This window comes from Gastrolobium bilobum, unplaced genomic scaffold (assembly GCF_033153095.1).
Source record: "Gastrolobium bilobum isolate Gb01-03AN ecotype WA unplaced genomic scaffold, APGP_CSIRO_Gbil_v1 utg2951, whole genome shotgun sequence".
NCBI lineage: Eukaryota > Viridiplantae > Streptophyta > Magnoliopsida > Fabales > Fabaceae > Gastrolobium > Gastrolobium bilobum.
In genome coordinates, this window is record NW_026897587.1 from 115,346 (window position 1) to 138,157 (window position 22,812).

At 35.9% G+C, this 22,812-nt stretch overlaps 1 protein-coding gene across 1 annotated transcript; it reads left to right on the plus strand.

Moving 5' to 3' along the window:
• Positions 1 to 15,162: 15,162 nt before the first annotated feature.
• LOC133308379 (probable WRKY transcription factor 12) lies at positions 15,163 to 21,582 on the plus strand. Its single transcript, XM_061508999.1, has 4 exons — positions 15,163 to 15,603; positions 15,817 to 15,893; positions 16,379 to 16,540; positions 21,268 to 21,582. Exons 1-4 carry the CDS (start codon positions 15,322 to 15,324, stop codon positions 21,428 to 21,430), a joined length of 684 nt encoding a protein of 227 aa, XP_061364983.1. The 5' UTR covers positions 15,163 to 15,321; the 3' UTR covers positions 21,431 to 21,582.
• Positions 21,583 to 22,812: the final 1,230 nt, after the last annotated feature.

Below are 22,812 nucleotides of genomic sequence, written 5' to 3' on the forward strand. Positions count from 1 at the left end.
TGTGTTTGACCAATGGTTCTGTCTCAACACTGTGTACGGAAATGCACACCAAGAAGGGTCCTTTCTTCACAAAGGTTGACACTTTGAAGCTCACAAGCCAAGGAGAAAGCTCCAACACCACCAACCACCAACTCAGCCCCTTCACAACCACAAAACAGCCCCCAACACTCAGAAACAAGGCCTCCAACACTCTCCCAAGGTCACTCTCACTCACACCAAGTGTTTAAGAGAAGAGAATTGAAAGGAAATGGCTTCAAACCTCAAGAATGGAGAAGAGAAGCCAAAAACAGTGTTTGGAAAATCTAATCAGCCACCCTCCACGCATAGGAGTCTGTTTTCTAGGGTTCTGTGCCCTCACATAAGGCTTATATAGCCACCTAACAATTAAACATGCAGTATTAACTTTAATTGCTACGCTTAGAATTTTAATCCCAAACTTTGTATTCTTAACCTACTCAATTTTACAAGAATTATCATATTTTTCTTATAATTTTCGGAGCACCTTTCCGGTACGCGCTTTTCAAAGCCAGTACCGGTTTCTAGCACCATTTCTCATTATTTAGACTTGAAACTCGTTTTACAAGTCCTACATATTAATCTAGTAATTATCATGCAATTATTATAATTTTCCGAGATACTTTTTCGGTACGCATTTATACCGACTAGCAGAACCGGTATCTGCATTTTTTCTTCCGAAAAGCGACTTTCAGCATTATTACTCACTCACTATAATTATTAAAGCCTCATAATAATTATTAGGGTCAATTATGGAATCATTTCCTATTTTCTCATAATTTATTAATTAAATTCCTTAATTAACGGTGCGGGTTCTTACAACTTACATGTGCAATATAAGTTCAAAAGCAAGTTAACAATATAAGTTCCAAAACAGAGCAATGCAGTAGATAATCATGTCATGTGTGTTATAACTATTCTACTCATCAGAGAAGTGCATGAATATGTCCATTACCCACACAGTACACGTCTATGTTGTACCCGCCCATAGGACCACCCCATGGCTTCCTGTCTAGGTGAAACACCATATAAATATCATAAAGCAATTGCGCTTAAAAGCTCAACAGCATTTCAATAATGCATATAACCATCCCCTCATGGGACATGGTGGAACAAATAATGGCTAAACCGAGGACACGAAATCTTACCTTGCAAGCTAGCTATCCAAGCCAAGAGTCCACACAAGCTCAAGGTCCACACACAACACAATCACAATCTGTTTTAGACCAGCAACCATATCAACAACCATAGTCCATAAGCATAAAACATAAAGGCAACACTTCTTTTTTACGTTTCATGTCTTAAGGCTTCTCACAAAGTCACAAGCCCTTAATCACTTGATTCTGACTTAGATAAGTTATTACAGAAGTACACATAAGCCAATCATGGGTCCTCAAACCCAAAATGACAATCTGTATGAACAGTACCGTTACTGTTCCGAAATTTCCAGAATATCTGGATATATGTCGGGGAAATATCCGAATATCCCATATCCGGATATCATATCCGGATATTTCGTGACAGAATGTAGTTTCTGCATTTCGCGAGATATCACTTCCAAGGTTGGATTTTTAACCCATTCCAACGTCCAAGCATGCATTTTTATAGACTTTCAGATTCATGTTCATGTTGGTTACTTTATTTTAATGTATTACATGCCAAGACTCAAGCTTTAACCATAAAACTCAAGATCAAAGGTTTATAACACTTGCCCAAGGTTCAAACAGAGCAACAATGGCTCTTGGAGCTCACCACTCTGCCTCTACAATTCTGACTTGAAGTCAAACGAAAATGGCACACCAAAGGTTGGTTCTTTCTCATCAAAGATCACTCCTTGGACCTCAAAATGCCAAGACAATGGCTTCACCCTCACAACTCAGAAAACACAGCACCTTAAACCCAAACATAGACCCAAGGTTCAGAAACAAGACCTCTAAATCACCCCCAAGGCTTTATCTCACACACACAAGGAGGTTTGATGAAGGAACCAGAGGAAAGGAGGTCTCTTGGCTCTCAAGTGAAGGGAGGAAGATGGTGGCTGATGGAGAACACAAGCTTCAGCAATGAGGCACGTAGAAGGCTGAAATATGGCCTAGGTTTTAGTGCAAGTTTGTATTTATAACCGGTTTAAACTTAATCGCATTGTATTAGCGCTAATTGCTACGCTTAGCAATTTAATTCCAAACTTTGAAATCTGAACCTACTCATTTTTCTAAGATTTTTTATATTTTTATTTTATTTTTCGCAGCACCTTTCCGGTACTCGCTTTTTCATAGCCAGTATCAGTTCTGGCACCAGTTCTCATTATTTTAACCTGAAACTCGTTTTAATAGTCCTATATATTATTCTAAAAATATTTCCGAACTTATTATAATTTTTCGGGATACTTCATCGGTACGCATTTATATCGAGTAGCAGAACCGGTATCTGCACTTTTCGTCAGAAAAGCGACTTTCAGCATTATTAATCACTTACCAATATTATTTAAGCCTTCTCATAATTATTAGGGTCAATTATGGAATTATTTCCTAATTTCACATAATTAATTAATTAACTTCCGTAATTAACGGTGCTTGTTCTTACATTCACCCCACTTTTTTAGGATTTTGTCCTCAAAATCAGAAACATACTTGTCTCGAAAGTCGGGATACTGCCGGAGAAGCTCGTCCTCTCGCTCCCAAGTACACTCCTCAGGAGTTCTTCCAATCCATTACACTTTCACCATCAAAATGATCTTGCTCCTCAGCTTCTTCTCACCACGATCGAGAATCTTGAGTGGTCCGACGGGAGTTTTCAAGTTCTCCTGAACTTCCACATCATCCGATTGCACCACGTGCGAAGGATCCGCTACATACATGCGAAGCTGAGACACGTGAAACACGTCGTGGATGTTGGCCAAGTTGAGAGGCAAGGCAAGCCGGTAGGCAACAGGTCCTACTCTACCAAGAATCTGGTATGGCCCAATAAACCGCGGGCTCAGCTTCCTCACTCCGAGTGCCCGTCGACCACCGGTGACAGGTGAAAGTCTCACAAACACGTGCTCACCCTCACTGAACTCCAGTGGACGATGCTTGACATCGTAGTAACTCTTCTGACGATTCTGCGCCTACTTCAGCTTTTCCCTGATCATCTGGATCTGCAGGGTGGTATCTCGGATAAAGTCCAAGCCAAACAACTCACGATCCCCAACCTCAGACCAGTAGGTAGGTGTACGACACCTCCTACCGTAGAGCGCCTCGTAGGGTGCCATGCCCAGGCTAGCATGGAAACTGTTGTTATACGAAAACTCCACCAATGGAAGGTACCTATCCCATGTCGAGCCCTGCTCCAACGTGCAAGCCCGCAACATGTCCTCCAAGGTCTAGATAGTCCGCTCCGTCTGTCCATCAGTCTGAGGGTGATAGGCTGTACCCAGTCTCAACTGCGTACCAAAAGCTCCCTGCAGCGCCTCCCAGAACCGAGATGTGAACTTCGGGTCCCTATCATTAATGATACTCTCGGGCACCCCGTAAAGCCTCACAATCTCGCGAACGAAAAGCTTGGCCAACTGCTCTCTAGTGAAGCTCACCTTCACTGGAAGAAAATGGGCAGACTTTGTCAATCTGTCCACAATGACCCATATCGAGTCACAGCCAACCTGAGTCTTCGGCAAACCCACAACGAAGTCCATGGAAATGCTCTCTCATTTCCACTCCGGAATCTCAAGATGTTGAAGTTTACCAGACGGCTTCTAGTGCTCAATCTTCACCTTATGGCAGATCAAACACTTGGACACATACATAGCTATGTCTTTTTTCATTCCTGGCCACCAGAAATTTCTCTTCAGGTCTTAGTACATCTTCGTAGCACCAGGATGAACAGTAAACTGTCCCTTATGGGCCTCCGCCATAACCTCTTCGGTCAAGGGACCTCGAGGAATCACAATACGCTTCTGAAACAATATAAGTCCATCCTCATTCCAAGATACACCTTCTTGGTTCTTCACGTAGTCGAGACACTCTCACTGCACTTGCGCCTCTTGGATCTTATCTATAAGCTCATTCCTGACTCTCACAGTCTTCATCTCGAGAAGTGCACCCCCAAACATGGAAGTCACCTTCAAGTCTCGAAACTTCTCTATGAGATCGAAGTCACCCATCATCAAACTGGATAGACTCACAGATTTCTGACTCAAAGCATCAGCTACCACATTGGCCTTGCCAGGATGGTACTTCAACTCAAAGTCGTAGTCCTTCAGAAACTCCATCCATCTTCTCTGCCTCATGTTCAGCTCTTTCTGATCAAACAGATACTTCAATCTCTTGTGATCACTGAACACCGCAAACTGCATGCCAAACAGGTAATGCCTCCAAATCTTGAAAGTAAACACAATCGCAGCCAACTCCAAATCATGAGTCGGGTAGTTCTCCTCATGAGGCTTCAACTGCCTCGAAGCAAAAGCAATAGCTCTACCAGACTGCATCAACACACAGCCCAACCCCTTTCCAGAAGCATCACAGTAAAGCTCAAACGGCTCCTCAGGATCAGGAACGACCAACACAGGTGAAGTAGTCAATCTCTCTTTCAACTCCTGAAAGCACGCCTCACACTCGTGAGTCCACACAAATGGAGTCTCCTTTCGGGTAAGGCGAGTCAAAGGGAGAACCATCGTGGAGAAACCCTTGATGAACCTCCGCTAGTAACATGCCAAACCTAAGAAGCTCCTCACCTCCATAACTGTCTTGGGCCTTCTCCCAATCCAGTACGGCCACAATCTTGTTGGGATCCACTGCAACTCCATCTGCTGAAATCACATGCCCCAAAAACTTGACTGATTTGAGCCAAAACTCACACTTAGAAGGCTTAGCATAAAGCTTTTTCTCCTTCAGCACTTGCAGAACAATCCTCAGATGCTCTGCATGCTCCTCCTCAGTCTTGGAGTAAATCAGAATATCATCAATGAAGACGATCACAAACTGATCCAGATATGGCTGGAAAATCCTGTTCATGTAATCCATGAACACTGCCGGCGCATTGGTGAGTCCGAACGGGATCACCAAATACTCAAAGTGACCGTATCTCGAACGAAACGCGGTCTTAGGGACATCTTCCGGCTTCACCCGAATCTGATGGTATCCGGACCGGAGATCAATCTTGGAAAACATGCAAGCACCCCTAAGCTGATCCAACAAATCATCAATCCGAGGAAGGGGATACTTGTTCTTAATCGTCACCTTGTTCAACTGCCTGTAGTCGGTGCACAATCGCATTGTCCCATCCTTCTTCTTCACAAAGATGACTGGTGCTCCCCAAGGAGACACACTCGGCCGGATGAACTCTTTCGCTGAAAGATCCTCAATATGCTTCTTCAGCTCAGCCAAATCCGGTGGCAACATCCGATATGGAGCTAAAGAAATCGGCCCCACACCAGGCAACAAGTCAATGGAGAACTCTATCTCCCGCTGTGGTGGAAACTCAGGGATCTCCTCAGGAAACACCTCCAGGAACTCCCCCACCACAGGAATGCCAGTGATATCCTCCTGTGTCCCACTCACCAAACCTCCCAACATGACATAACCAAATGCCCCTGCTCTCAAGGCCTTCCTAGCCTGCAGCAATGAAATATATGGCGAGGAACTAGCTGTGGAATCACACTGAGACATCACCACACGCTTTGCACAGTAATCAATCAGTGCACAGTTTCTAGAGTACCAATCCATGCCCAGAATAATCTCCAAGTTGGCCATCTGCAATCCTATAAGATACACCGAGAACTCACGGCCATCCCACTGAAACGCTACATCGCGATGTACAGTGGTATAATCACATATTTCTCCGGTGGCGGTAGTCACCCGCAACGGTGGAGAAAGCACAGACATGGGCAACTCAAGCCCCAAAACAATCGGGGTAGCAACAAACGAATGCGTAGCCCTGGAGTCAAACAATGCATCAACAACAATACCACCAATAGACACAGTACGTCTAACAAGGTTTAGAGCGCGGTCCGACTGCTGCCTATCTAAGGTGTAAACACGCCCAACAGAAGGTGGCACTGCAGGTGCCGAAGTAGAAGCCATCGGAACCATCTGCAATATGTAATCCAATTATATCTATGCAATGTTATGCCAGAATGTCATACAATATACTTTTTAAAATTCACTCAAGCACATTAACTGGATAAACACATTTAAACATGAGATTTTTTTAAAAAAAAATAACACAAAATAACTAACTAAAAATAGAAAAAATTTAAAAGAGTTTAGAATATCTCCCCTGATAGAAGAAGTGCAGTTCCAAGGTGCTTTTCGAAAGCCTACCATTCCCAGATTTAAAGAATTGTTGTCCCCAGTATTAGTCAAACCAAAAGATGGATGAAAAATCTGCACCATGGAACAAACAACAACATATAGGATAAACTATAATGCGCACAATAAAACATCAGAGTGTTTGGGAAATATACCAACGCAATTCAGCTGAATGACCCTAACATCAACCTATGGTCATAATAAAACAACAAAAGTACCAAAAACATAAACTAAAATAATATACAAGAAATCTTCGTCAGTGTAACACCCCGTGTTAACCCGATTTGTTAACATGTCATCGTATTAAGCCACGCTTAATTTAAAAATGCGGAATATCTTTTTCTTTTCAATTATGATGTCATTATACTTAGCCAAGTTGATTACTTAATCATTTTCATAAAAACATCGCCTGTATGTAAATTGCAAAAGACATCTAATTGAAATACCTCATGAGATAATTAACAATGAGTATCTAAGTCACAGATCTACAACACGTAGTCCGGACATAATCCTGGTACCTTATTCAACTCCAAACTAAAAAAGCAAGGTCAAAACATTGTGGCATGGACAATCCCCATGCTCACCAAATAAGGCAACAAAGCCCATCAGAGTCACAATTCAACTAACATAACAATAATATAAAGCATGTCAGCATCCAAAGCATATCATCATAAACAACATATATCTCAGCTAAGCTCCGGCCTCCTGCCACCAGAGGTCTCAACCCCCGCATTACCTGAACCTGAAATAGTGCCCCAAACGTGGAGTGAGATCTCTAAACAGAAATCTCAGTAAGACAAGGGGTCCTCAAGGATCTTCCACCCCAAGCTCACTTACACGTGCAATACAAGTTCTAAAAGCAGTAATTCAATATCAGTTCCAAAGCCACAAGCCCTTAATCCCTCGATTCTGACTTAACTTAGTCATTACAGAAGTTCAACTTACACAAACTAGGGTCCACAAACCCATAGCTTAGTTCTGTATGAACAGTACCGTTACTGTTCACGTCAACCCAGAATATCCGGATATATGTCGGGGACATATCTGAATATCCTGTATCCGGATATGCATATCCGGATATCATATCCGGATATCCATATTCAGATATCACAAGACGCCATATCCGGATACCAATATTCGGATATTTCGCGACAGAATACTATTCTGCATTTTTGCGAAGATATCACTCAAAGGTCTAACTTTTACCATCATTATACGTCCAAGGATCCATGTTTAGGCATATACAGGTTCACATACATGTTGGTTACTTCATGTTAATATATTACATGCCAAGACTCCATTTTTAACTAGGAAAAATCATGACCAAAGGTGGTGACTGGTGACACTTACCCAAGGTTCCAAACAGCAAACCACAGATGCTCTTGGAGCTCACACAGCTCCTCAAGGTTCTGGTATCAATGTGCACGAAAATGGCAAACCAAGGAGGGTCCTTTCTCTTCAAAGGTCACACTTTGAAGCACAAAATGCCATTACAATGGCTCCATAGACTCCCACCAAGAAGTCAGCCCCAACAACCTCACCAAACAGAGATTCCCACTCAGAAAACAAGCCTCTCACTCATCCCAACACAACTACTAAGTGTTTACAAGGAAGAATCAAGAGAAAAGATGACCATTTGGTAGTTTTCCAATGAAGAAATAGTGGTGGCAAGGGAAGAAGACACCAAGTCAGAAGTGGGAGGCACAGGGTTCACGTAGCAACTGATATGGCCTAGGGTTTTGGGCACAAAAGTCATATATATAGCCACTTAAGAATTAAAGACACAATATTATCATTAATTTCTATGCTTATCATTTTAATCCCAAACTTTGGAATCTGAACCTACTCATTTTTCTAAGATTTATCATATTTTTATTATATTTTTCGCAGCACCTTTCTGGCACGTGTTTTTCCATAGCCAGTATCAGTTTTGGCACCAGTTCTCATTATTTTAACTTGATACTTCAAATCACAGTCCTACATATTATTCTAGGAATATTCATGCACTTATTATAATTTTCCGAGATACTTCATCGGTACGCATTTATACCGACTAGCAGAACTGGTATCTGCACTTTTCTTCAGAAAAGCGACTTTCAACATTATTACTCACTTACTATATTTATTTAAGCCTCGATAATAATTATTAGGTCAATTATGGAATTATTTCCTAATTTCACATAATTAATTAATTAACTTCCTTAATTAACGGTGCGGGTTCTTACACATCGCGATCCTCAGCAGACTCCACATAGGGTTCCATCACCCAAGTAGTATGAACAGTGTCCTCAACATGGCTCTGGCTCTCGTCCTGCAGACTAGGTGGAGGTGGAGGCGGTAGTGGCAGTGGAGGTGGTGGGGGAGGGAACTGACCAACAGTAGGGCCAACCCTCATCTCCTCCAACACGACCCTCATCATAGTCATGTTCGCCAGGTGGTTCGCCTCCAATACGTCCTCAGTGGCTTTCCTGTTCGCCTCTCTGACGGCGTCCAGCATAGCCTGGTTTTCCATTCTTATGGCCTCCCGGTCGGCAAGTCGGGCCGCCTGCATCTCAGCCAATGCAGCCACGACAGGATCAGGTTGATCCTCACTAGTGTCTCGGTTCCTCCGAGGTAGTACCATGACTCTGCACAAGTTACACAAAGAATGAGTTGATCAGGCCCACGCAATGTGGTCACACATGCATTATCATAGCAAAACCCAATAGAGAGAACACACAGACACGACTCACAACAAAACATCCTATGTTATTGCAATACATACAGGCTTTTTCCTAGAAAGTGCTATGATACCATAAAATGTTGATCATTAGCCAAGTGGAATTACTTAATTCATCTCATAAAAACATTGCCTGTATGTAAATTGCAAATAGACAGCTAACTGAAATACCTCAATATATAAATAACTGTGAGTATCTAAAATCACGAAACTACAACACGTAGCCCGGACATAATCCTGATACATTATTACAACTCGAATCTAAACTAGACATAGTCAATCAACGTGGCATAGACAATCACCATGCTCACCAAATAAGGCATCAAAGCCAAACATAGTCTCAACAACAGCAACATAATAATAACAAGTTAAAACCATATCATCAACAGATATAATCCAGCATCCAAACATATCATCAAATAAACAGCAACATCAGCTAAGCTTCGGCCTCCTACCGCTAGAGGTCTCAACCCCTGGGTTACCTGAACCTGAAATAAGCGCCCTAAACGTAGGGTGAGATCTCTAAACAGAAATCTCAGTAGGACAAGGGGTCCTCAAGGATCTTCCACCCCAAGCTCACTTATATGTGCAATATAAGTTCAAAAGCAAGTTAACAATATAAGTTCCAAAACAGTGCAATGCAGCAGATAATCATGTCATGTGTGTTATAACTATTCTACTGATTAGAGAAGTGCATGAATACGTTTATTACCCACACAGTACACGCCCATGCTGTACCCATCCACAGGACCACCACATGGCTTCCTGTCTAGGTGAAACACCATATACATATCATAAAGCAATTGCACATAACAACTCAATAGCATTTCAATAAAACAGTACATGAAAACACATCATGAATATAACCATCCCCCCATGGGACATGGTGGAACAAACAATGGCTAAACCGAGGACACGAAAGCTTACCTTGCAAGCTAGCTATCCAAGCCAAGAGTCCACATAAGCTCAAGGTCCACACACAGCACAATCACAACCTGTTTTGGACCAGCAACCATATCAACAACCATAGTCCATAAGCATAAAACATAAAGGAAACCCTTCTCTTTTACGTTTCATATCTTAAGGCTTCTTACAAAGCCACAAGCCCTTAATCGCTTGATTCTGACTTAGATAAGTTATTACAGAAGTACACATAAGCCAATTATGGGTCCTCAAACCCAAAATGACAATCTGTATGAACAGTACCTTTACTGTTCCGAAATTTCCAGAATATCCGGATATATGTCGGGGACATATCCTGATATCCCATATCCGGATATCATATCCGAATATGCATATCCGGATATCATATCAGGATATCCCATATCCAGATATCCATATCCAGATATCCCATATCCGGATATCCATATTAGGATATCTCAAAGCCCATATCCGGATATCAATATCCGGATATCCATATTCGGATATTTCGCGACAGAATGCAGTTTCTGCATTTCGCGATATATGACTTCCAAGGTTGGATTTTTAACCCATTCCAACATCCAAGCTTGCATTTTTATAGACTTTCAGATTCATGTTCAGGTTGGTTACTTCATTTTAACGTATTACATGCCAAGACTCAAGATTTAACCATAAAACTCAAGATAAAAGGTTGGTAACACTTACCCAAGGTTCAAACAGAGCAACAATGGCTCTTGGAGCTCACCATACTGCCTCTACAGTTCTGACTTGAAGGCAAACAAAAATGGCACACCAAGGTTGGTTCTTTCTCATCAAAGATCACTCCTTGGACTTCAAAATGCCAAGACAATGGCTTCACCCTCACAACTCAGAAAATACAGCACCTTAAACTCCTAAACATAGACCCAAGGTTCAGAAACAAGACCTCTAAACCACCCCCAAGGCTTTATCTCACACACACAAGGAGGTTTGATGAAGGAACCAAGAAAAAAGATGGTCTCTTGGCTCTCAAGTGCAGGGAGGAAGATGGTGGCTGATGGAGAACACAAGCTTCAGCAATGAGGCATGTAGAAGGCTGAAATATGGCCTAAGTTTTAGTCCAAGTTTGTATTTATAGCCGGTTTAAATTTAATCGCACTGTATTAGCGCTAATTGCTACGCTTAGCAATTTAATCCCAAACTTTGGAATCTAAACCTACTCATTTTTTTAAGATTTTCCATATTTTTATTTTATTTTTTGCAGCACCTTTTCGGTACGCGCTTTTCCATAGCCAGTATCAGTTCTGGCACTAGTTCTCATTATTTTAACCTGAAACTCGTTTTACTAGTCCTATATATTATTCTAGGAATATTACCACACTTATTATAATTTTCCGGGATACTTCATCGGTACACATTTATATCGAGTAGCAGAATTGGTATCTGCATTTTTCGTCAGAAAAGTGACTTTCAGCAATATTAATTACTTACCATTATTATTTAAGCCTTCTCATAATTATTAGGGTAAATTATGGAATTATTTCTTAATTTCACATAATTAATTAATTAACTTCCTTAATTAACGGTGCTGGTTCTTACAGAAGCAAAAAGTAAAGTGATAAAAAAAATTATACCAAATGTTATGAAAACTTAGAACACTTAATAAAAGACTAAAAGAGAAATAAAAAAAAATCAAATGTGTCTAAATAAAAAAAGAAAATAGAATAAGGACAAAAAATAGAAGAAAAAATAAGACCAAATATGTTAAAAATCACAACAGTGTCAAAAAAGATTAAAATTTTAAAAAAATATGAAAATAGTTCAAATGAAAAAAAAAATATACTGAAGACAAAAAATAGAAGAAAAAATTAAGATAAAAAAATAGAATAAAAAAAATCATAATTATAAGTTTCCAATATATTTGGTTTAATTGTTTTTTTTTGTACTTGGTCTATTTTATTCTTTTTTATTTAGATATGTTTGATTCTTTTTCTATTTTTATTTTTTTTCACTTTTTGTATATATTATTCTGATTTTATTCTTGATTTTTTTGTTAGCCTTGTGCCACCCCGTCTACTAAATATTTTCGTTAAAAAATTTAGAGAGAGAGAGAGAGAAATAGACTAACAGAGATATAAAAAAGACCAAACATATAAAAATAATAATAAACTATACCAAGGAAAAATAAAAATAAAAAATAAAACCAAATATATTCAAAATTCATAACCATAATTTCTTTTTGTTCTATTACTTTTTCTTTTATTTTTAATCTTAAAATTTTCTTCTATTTTTTGTCTTTAATATATATATATATATATATATATATATATATATATATATATATATAGATAGAGGTAGGATCCTTTGACACCTGTGTCAAATTTGAAGTTTGACACCTCATCTGAGAGCCATTAGATCAAAAAAGATCAATGGTGTCACATGCTTACAAATCAGAGTCGTTGATCTTTTTGATCTAATGGCTCTCAGATGAGGTGTCAAACTTTAGATTTTACACTGGTGTCAACTGTCAATTAATTCTACCTCATATATATATATATATATATATATATATATATATATATATATATATATATATATTTCATTTAGACTATTTTTTCTAAAATTTTAATCTTTTATGTCACTGTAGTGATTTTTAACATATTTGTTCTATTTTTTCTTTTATTTTTTCCATATTCTATTTTTTTATTTAGACACATTTGATCTTTTTTCTTTTAGTCTTTTATTAAGTGTTCTAAGATTACATATCATTTCGTTTTTTTTATCATTTTATTTTCTTCTTCTAAGAAGGGCAAAGAAAGTGTATTTAGTCAAATTTTTTTTTTTTTTTTTGGAAATATATTTAGTCAAATTTCTAATAGTGTTAAGGATGAGTATCGATAAAAAAAATCCAAGGAGTTAAGTGGTTAAAAAAAGTATAGGGATATAAGTAATTTAAAGTAATACCATAAGATTTTTTTATTTTTTATTTTTTTTGAACTTTTCCCTTTATCATATACCCATAACCAATCTTTTCAAGAAACAACACGTATATATTTGAAACTCTGATCTTTTCATATCATTTTGATGAAAATTACGTTACATTAATGAACCTTGTGAAACCACGAAGGGCTCAAATAATTTATGATTAGTAATTGATAATGATGACAAGGAATTGCGTGTTAATGTGGTACTGCTGCATAATAACAAGTTATTCTTCAATCAATGCAATAGTGTGATTATTGTTCGAGATAACACGTACAATTGTGGGATACTAGGTTGCAAATGAAAGCTAATGAACACCCTTATTCTCGTTGTTTTGCTAACATAAATCTAAGCTTCCTTCTTCTTCTTTTTTGGTGTGGGGGGGGGGGGGGGGGGGGGGGGGGGGGGGGGGGGGGGGGTGCTTAGGGTGAGGTGAAGGACAACTCTTCTTATTTCAAAACCAAGGCAAACAAGTAATATTAGCAAAGATTTATTGTAGAATTACAAATTGTCTACCATCCATTTGGATTTTGTGAAAGAGTAACTAAGAAGACACCCACAATTATTGAATGTTTGAAAGAGAAATCAACCAAGATATCAATTATTAACTTAACAATCACGGATGAAAAATATTTATGAATATCAAATTCCATTACATTTGTTCCATTTTCTTAATTTCTATCAGACACTGGACATTTGTTGAAAAGGAAATTGAACTTTGTCAACTTAATTTTTGTGTCCAATTATATTTCATCTTTTATCTATAAAAAATGAGTCATTTTATCTTTGTCTATCACATTGTGGAAATCTTAACCCCAAAAAATAAAAAATGAAATAAAAATTAATCATGAACTTTAGATTAAAAAAATAATATAAATAAACTACCAAAGGTTGGGTACAGTGGTATATGAGTCCCACTTCCAGGATCTCGCTGGAGGAGTCACTTTCGCAGCAATAGATATAGGAATTAATATCCTAGCTAAAGACAAAAAAAAAAAAAAGGATGTTGTAATAGTGGATGACAGGTTAGGGAGAAATTACAATTAAAACAAAATCATGATATATATGGTAAAATGTAATTTTCTATTTTGTTAATTTTTACCTAGCTGGAACCTTCCAAAAAGAAATCATAGCTAAAAGCGCTATAGAGAATTCATGCAATAATTTTATTAGTGTTAGTAATGCTATTCAAATTCAAACAAAAGTAAGAATTGCATTAATGTTTTTCTAGAGATGATTTTATCTCTTATACATATATCAAAGTGTGTGGGGTCCATGCGAGCCAATGTGAGAAGAAGAGAGATAATGAGAAAATATGAGTCCATGCGTGTGTAGTAAATAAAATTTATCTACTAAAATATGAGAAATATTAAACTCATATATATATATATATATATATATATATATATATATATATATATTGTTTCAATGATGCTAACATTATAGAATAATAATTGTTTTCTTGATGTTCTAGTCAAAATTATATTAGTTTGTGTCAATTAATCTGTTTAAACTAATTAGCCACAATTTTTTTCGATATATTTTACATTTCATGAAATCTTTATATATCTGTTATTTAATGTGTGTTGTTTTTATAATTCATATGTGTCATCTAATTGGTTTAATTGACAGAATAAAAAAAAAAACTCTTCAACATTTTTTTAACCTTTTTTTCTCAAATAAAATAAATGAAAAAATGGTGTAACCTTTTTATGTGTAATTTTTTTTGAATAAAAATAACAGTTTCATTTTACACAAATATTAAAAAAATTGATATCTACCCAGCAGAATTTGCACATTTTTTTATACTAATTCTTTAGTAATAGTGGATTATTAGCCCATTATCAAAACAATATTCACAAACTAAAAAACTTTGCATTTAAGTTGAAGTTGGAAATGAAAAAAATGATGTTAAGAAAGCTGCTTTTAATATGAATCCAATAATAAAATAATTATACATCCGAGCGGTGCCTTGATCTGACACCGCTCGAATCGAATTAGTCGAGTTTTTGGTAAATTGATGAAAAAAATAAAATTATTCATCCTTAATGAGTATAAAGCTGCAGGCATTAGCAAATTGATCTGTAACAAACATTTTCATATAAAACAACAGTACCTAGTTTCATTCTTTTGTCACTTGTCGAGATAGATACCAATGAAAAACACTTGTAGGACAATGCACGTGTAAATAAGAGAGAGAAAGAGTGTGTGTACAAGGCTTGACTAGACTGCCTTAAGAAGAGGGGAAGGAATTAATAATTCACAAGAAACATTCCCTTCAGAATTTAATTGGCAAGCATTCAGCTAATAGTTGACCAAACTACACACTTTTGAATCACCCTCTTTTTTGTATTCTCTAAAGTTACATATGGCGTAGAATTTGTGTTCAAATCCAATTTCGAATTATCAAAAGAAAGGGGTATGGAAGGTGAGAGAGGTGTTCCCAATTATGAGCTTCAAGTTTCATTCACAAGCACCCCTCAAGCCATTCATGAAATGGGTTTTGTTCAATTTGAAGAAAACCAGGTTTTTAGTTTCTTGGCAACCTCTTCACAATCCCAATCTTCTCAGCTCTCTCAATCTCTAAACGCTGGTAGCGGCAGCGGCAGTACCGTCGCTACAGCCGCCGCCGCCCCAACTACCGCAACCATAGGTTTCAGCCGTAATGACCTTGTTAGCAGAACTTCTTGGAATAACGAACAGGTTGTTTAATTACTTTGATATAGTAATATCTATTGCAAATCATTGATTAAAGTTATAACAATAACCTGCAACCTTATAAATTTATTTCTTTTGGTGTATTTATTTAATTTATTTGTTGTTACTATGTCCCTTTCAATTTTAGGGTATTTTTTCATCTATAGCTAGTCATTAAAACGATTTGCTTATTATATGGATGGTATCATGAACCTTCAGGTGCGAACTCTGGATCCCAATAAGGCTATTAATGATGAAAATTGCACTGGAAATACTAGTGATGGCAACAACACATGGTATATTCTTCTTTCAACTTCAGTTTTTCAATTTCAATCTCTCTCTCTCTCTCTCTCACAGTGCATGCACGTAAGTATTTGTTTTGATACCCTAAATTAAAAGATATTGTCTAGGCTTCTGTGAAGAATATGAAGATCTCTAGCCATATATTGAAGGGACTGCTTCTTTTATCTTATTATAACCCCTATTTCTCTCTTGGGTTATGAGGAGCAAGAGCTATAGGGACTCAAAAGTCTTGATACTCATTGATACTCGAATCCAGTAGTACATCACTCACTTCACATATTCTCTCCCATAGATTATCACTTTTCTATTTTTTTATTTATTTTTGTTTTCATATTCATTTTATTTTTATTTTTATTTTTAAGGAACATTAATAAACTCAGAAAGCTGTTTAATCGAAAAAGAGTACTCTGAGGAGTAAGAACTTGAAATTATTAAAAAAAAATAAAATTCATGACTTAATCTCTGTGTAATATGTTAGGTGGAGGAGTGCAAGCTCAGAGAAGAGCAAAGTGAAAATGAGGAGGAAGCTTAGAGAGCCAAGGTTTTGTTTCCAAACAAGAAGTGATGTGGATGTGCTTGATGATGGTTACAAATGGAGGAAGTATGGTCAGAAGGTTGTCAAGAATAGCCTTCATCCAAGGTAATCCTTCAACCTTATGTAACCTTTACTTTCTTGATTATATTTTCTCAATTTTGCAAGCTCTTTGATATGTTAATGAGAAAACTAAAGGGATTAATTGTGATTATAAATTTGTAGATATAAGCTTTTTCTTCGTATTTTTAACATTTAAATGTCAAATGCTAATGTTAAATCTATAATTGAGTGCACTGGCTACATCATTGGCATTATATCCGGAGAAATGAAGGTGAAATGTCTTTTTTGGTGAAAAAAAATTAAAAAAAACAAAATGGGTGTCGGTGATCCAGGTGTATTTTATCTTAGGTTTTGTTTGAAACAATGTAGATTGAAAAAAACTCAGGCAAAGAGTGAGAGAGAGAAAGAATTTTCAGCAAAAACTGAAGGAATCATTCAAGGTGTTTATTTTCAATGGACTTCTGAGTAGAGAAGATTGATGGTACAGACTGAGTCTTAGGCTTATCATTATATAAAATATCGATTGGAAAAAAAGAAAAAAGAAAAAGAGATATTGGTGAGAATATTTAGTGGATTATTATTAGAGTTTTGACAATAGAGCACACTATAGGGCCCCACTTTCGTCCTCTGTTCCCAAACCATCCCATTCACAAGGTATTTGTCTTACGAACTTCTTCCACGCATTCATCCATCACTGAAAAGGCTTCACTTGCACCTAAAGTTTTTTCATAGCAACTCAATAACATTTACATAAGTTTTTTTAATCCAATTTGTTGTGGCTAAAATGTGAAAAAATGTCTAAGTTCTGGGGCCTTTTTTTTTTTTTTTTTCATCAAATAGATATACTAATCTGGTTTTAATGTTTGATTTCCTATTCTTTCTTTTTCTTGTTTGGCCTTATTATATTCTCTTACAACCAGATTTACTTAAGGGAACTTGTGGGCTCCACCACTTGAAAAAAAAAAAAAATGTGACACAGCTATCGAAAGTTGTATAGGAGAAAAAATTTATCTCATACAACATGAGAATAGTTTTTCCCGGAATTTAATCTATATATAGCTTCCATTGTGTAACATTCACACAACTTCCTTACACATCATATGAGAATATTTCATTTATTACTCAATGTTGTCCATCATGACTATTTAATTAGGATGTAATTAACACAATCAAATGTTATGAATATCAATCCATTTAGCATCGGCCGATAACTGACATAGTGATTTGTGACACCACATTGGTCTTTCGAAGTTTTTAGTCACAAAATTAGTTTTTAAAAGACTAGGTATCACAACATTACAACATTAATCCTCCAAAGTTTTTTGTCAACAAATTAATCCCTTAAATATACAGAATATTTACTAACTTTGTCTTTTTTAATCATAAGCTTCTATAAGAATGAATATGGTGAAATTCTAGATTTTTCAAGGGAGTAGTGTCGTAACAAATTTTTTAAAAGGACTCATACTGTAGTGACATGTTAATCTTTGAGAGACTAAGTTTGTTACAAAAATCTTTAAAAGATTAATATAGTGACACATTAATTTTTAATGGATTAACTCTTAAAAAACAAAACAGTAGTATACCTTTTATCCTACTTTAAATTTTTTTAAAAGGTTAATATAATAACATGTTAATTTTTTATGAATAACAAAATTGGAGAGATGATTTAGACGTTAATAGAATTGTGCATGCATTTTATGCATCTATTTGCAAGATGTGCATCATTAATCAACGTAAATTCACAAGAAAATTAAAAGATATTCTAGTTAAATGCCCTCATTGTTAATTAGATAATGATCATTAATTTCAACTCTTTCACCTCAATTCCCTCCTTGTGAGGGTCTAAAGAGTTCAACCAGCAATCCTCCTTGTCTGCATGCATAAATGAATAGATTGGCTTTTACACCTTTTAAAACTATCAAATCTAAACCAAAATCTGAGGGTATCATGAAACATATTTTGCAGCAAAATCTCTAGTTAGGGTTCAACGAGTAGGCTGCCATTTTGTAAAGCTTTTTAGACTGACCTATCCATAAATATCATTTTCATTACATTTCTAACCTCTGCTATATGACTACCATAGGTTAAGAGAAAATGACATTAATACATATCCTATGCTTCTAGTTATCCGAAATTCATAATTATAAATGATTTTGAAATTTCTTTAATTCCTTAAATTTTTTAACGTGATGTGTGTGGATCTTAAATAATAGAACAAGGGTATACACACGTGTTATTAATTGTTCTGGATAATGATAATTCTGTTTGAATGAAAGAGGCATGTGAAGAATTTTCCTACGCAATACATAGGGTTAAACTATCTATCTACCTGGATGTGCTTGTTTTATCATTTTCTACAGTAACAGATAACTCAAATTGAACTACATACATGCAAGTATCTTTCACATTGTATAGATGTAGTTGTACGGGGTTGTAAAACAATTTAATTATATTAGTTTCTTAAATAAATGTTGCATGTAATCATTTAGTTAAGAAAACCACGAGTGAAAACAATTACTCCTTTTTATTTTTCATTTTTTTTTTGGAAAAGAAGGTTCTCATGTTTATACCTAATAAAAGGGTAAATTTTGAAAGAATTTGGTTATTGATATAGTATTAGAGGCTTAGAGCTACTTCAAGTCTTCAACCAATCAAAAATTCAAGATTTCAATAACTTGTCATGCTCATTTATCATGATCAATTTACGCTTAAACATATGACTAATTTGGTCTCTTACTTACAAATATTAGTTCAGTTTGTTTTCTAGATTTATGTGATTCACTAATTTGTTCTGCAACAATTTATTATTAAAAGTCTAACTTACTGGTCTCTCTCTTCATATAAGTTGCTCACTGAATTATATATGTTAAAAGCTAACAAGTTGGGCTTCCAAACTTTTGAAAGAATAAACTTAATAAATCTTTAATATACGTGATATGTTCAGGAACTAAATCCATTCAAGACGTATAATTTAAGAACCAATTTCATGTTTAATAATATATCATAACCAGAAATCAGTAAACACCTAAGTTTATATAAACATAGGGCATAAAAATTTGATAACTATCTATCACTTAATAGCACCCTTATATAATTTTTAATTGGTTCCTTGGAGAGCGTAAACCACACTGTTTATGGAGGATTTAGGATAGGAAACATGCTAAATTATACAAATACAGTAGTATGATGAAAACCAAAGTTACTTAGACTGAAGGAAAATAATAATTTAGAGAAAGAAAAACATGTTGATAACCGACAGACCATTACACCCAAAACACATATGTCATGTGTATGTTAATGTTGCGTGCATGGCAAGAAAGTTTTGAGGTACTTAATGAACCAATGCAAGGTCGTTAAAGTGGTATATCCATTGTCATTAACCTAAGAAAGTGCTGGTCAATTTGCTTCAGTTGTAGACCATCACTACAAGATTGTTCTTAAAGCTATGTACATGGAAGTGGAATTAGGAAGATGAAAAAGTTATTGGAATGATCACTTATGGTACATAGGGAACAATGGAACATTAACTGGCCAGTGCTTGAAAGTGTAAACAATAACGATGGGACTCGTCTGAGACTGAAAGGTATTGTTTAACAACCGATAACTTTTATTATGAAGAGATGCAGCACCAAACTTGATAAATATTTAATTTAGATTAATAAGGAAAGGGAACTAAAGTGAGATACGATAGTTTCTGGTAAAAAGATCTTTTTGACTCACTTTGTCCATAACTATAATAAAAGCATATTTGCATTTTGTTTTTGTTTCATGTCAATTTATTTAGATAGCATTGTGCCAAGTGAATACAGATTAAGTAATTGATACGTGTATAAATATTAGGAATTTGCTAACAGGGTGTGTTTAGAATATTGGTTATAATATATAAATAAGATATAGTTAAATAAAAAGTGAAATATTTAATACATTAAAAGCTTAAAAATTATTTACTACTTGTTTAAGACAAACTATGTGGGTAAAATGTTCTCATTTATTGTGTGGCTTGAACAGAATTGCTCCTTTTGGAGGATACATGTGATTTATCCAAAAACAAATTCACATTTATTTACATTATGTTAATTCACTCGTATGTTAAAGTATGTGTATTGTATTTTTCATGTTAATGTTTTGAAGGTGCATATATATAGAATAAACTAGAAAATATGTTTTCTTTGAGGTAAAGGGGTAACTTCAAATAACTTTTTAAAATGAAAAAGATAAAGAGAGTTCGAATTTTTAAGAGGTCAATTGTCTTATGTATTAAATCACCTTACAGATTCGTGTATTTAGTATATTGGATTATACAATTCTAAACTAATATAAAGGACAAGAAATAAAGTAAACAAAAATTTAGAATTCTTTATACATTCACATTTTATTGGCTATTATTTTTAGGACTAAATATAGGCAAAGCAAGAGGAGAAAAAGAAGAAGGAATATTTAATGATGATTTTATTCTAAGATATAAAATATGAAAGGATTACATACATAGAAAAGGTCACGGCACAATGTATGTGTGGTGGGGGGAGGGAGAGAGGGGGTATCTGGTATTTTTTTATTTTCTCCCTTGTGGCATAACTCAATGAAATTACAGTTTTTTAGAAAACAAAATGCAGTATAATTAAATTTGTTGATGTGAGCTTTTCACATATTTTTAATTATTTTTTAAAATTATTATTATTGCATGTGTTTAGGTATTAGTCATATCTCTATTATTATCTATATTTATATGTTATTCTCATCCAAGACATCTCAATTTTCGAATATGGCAGAAGTTATTATCGTTGCACCCATAACAACTGTAGGGTGAAGAAAAGAGTTGAACGACTCTCAGAAGATTGTCGTATGGTGATAACTACCTACGAAGGCAGACACAATCACTCTCCTTGTGACGACTCAAATTCATCTGAACATGAATGTTTTACCTCTTTTTGAACAATGTCGTTTCAATAATTAATATGTATTAATAATTAGTTGTCATAATTTTTCATCAGGGATACTGCCATACTTATATGGTTATTGAGTTCAGTGTCTTCTTCAAGGATGAACTCAATTGTATGTTGTTTCTTATATATAAAAAAACCTTTTATGTATATATTTATTTTTATTAATATAACATATTTATCTAAATCATTGGCCTTAATATATGCCTTAAATTTAAAGATGAATTATTTTGTTAATCCTATACATGTGGCTTCGATATTCCATACACCTATCATGAGTATTTTTATTCTATTTTAACACAATTTATATTAAATTTGTAGATCAAGCACGTATAAATATTAGAATAATGTACAACATATAGTTGTATTTTGAATGCTTGAATTTGAATATCGATTCGAGATGATGCAAATACAAACTACTTAAATAAAGTATTTTGTTATGTAATACTGTTCTGTCTATGGAACGGAGATGTCCAGCCCAATAGGCTGGAATGTTTATTTTGGATCTAGTGCCCTCTCCAAAGTATCTATGAATAAGATACACTTGAGTCAAGCAGATCACTGTGCACAGAATACTATAACAGAGTTAGCCAATTGAGGTGTGTGTGTGCACACAGTGACATCATAACAGTAAGAGAGATAGCGTAACGTATCTTTAGGGTTTACCTTGTATTTATAGAGGTTACCTGTGGGTAGCGTGGATGGGCCATTAGTGCCTCTGGTAAGGGCCCAGGCCTGTTTGCTATGTTGTCGTATTAGGATTAGTATCCTTGATGGATATCTATCCATGATTATTACTGATTGAAATTTTGGATTTCCCCTTGTTGGGCCTATCACTTAATGGGCCCTTTATATGGGTCCATAACAGTTTCCCCTCAGCCAGGCTACCTGGATATCTGGGTTGCCGGGGTGAACTTATGTGTGTGTTCCTTCAGGCTTTGCGTTCCTGAACGTGTTTGCGTTCTTGCCAACTTTCAAACCTTTGCAATGTTTCTCGTTTTTTCGAGTTTTTTCTATGTGAGGTATCTCTTTCCCCTTATCTTGACGGGCTGAGCATCAACCCGGCGAGATATTTCTCTTATCCCTTTTTACTGGATTGGGGGTAGTCTCGAGCAGTTGGGACCCAACTGTCGAGTTGTCCCTCAATGTCAGCGTTTAGGCTTATTCCGAGTTCGTGGCTTATGCCAAGGACGATTTTTCCTTGTTCCTTATATCGGCAGGTTGAGCATCAACCGTGTTCCTACTCTGGGTTAGGGATGTGCTTAAGTTGTTGGAATCCAACTGGCGGGTTGCCCTCAAGCATCATACCTTAACTGGAGTATGACTTTATGCCTTTGGTTACTTGGTCGACGGGTTTTACATGAACCCGACGAG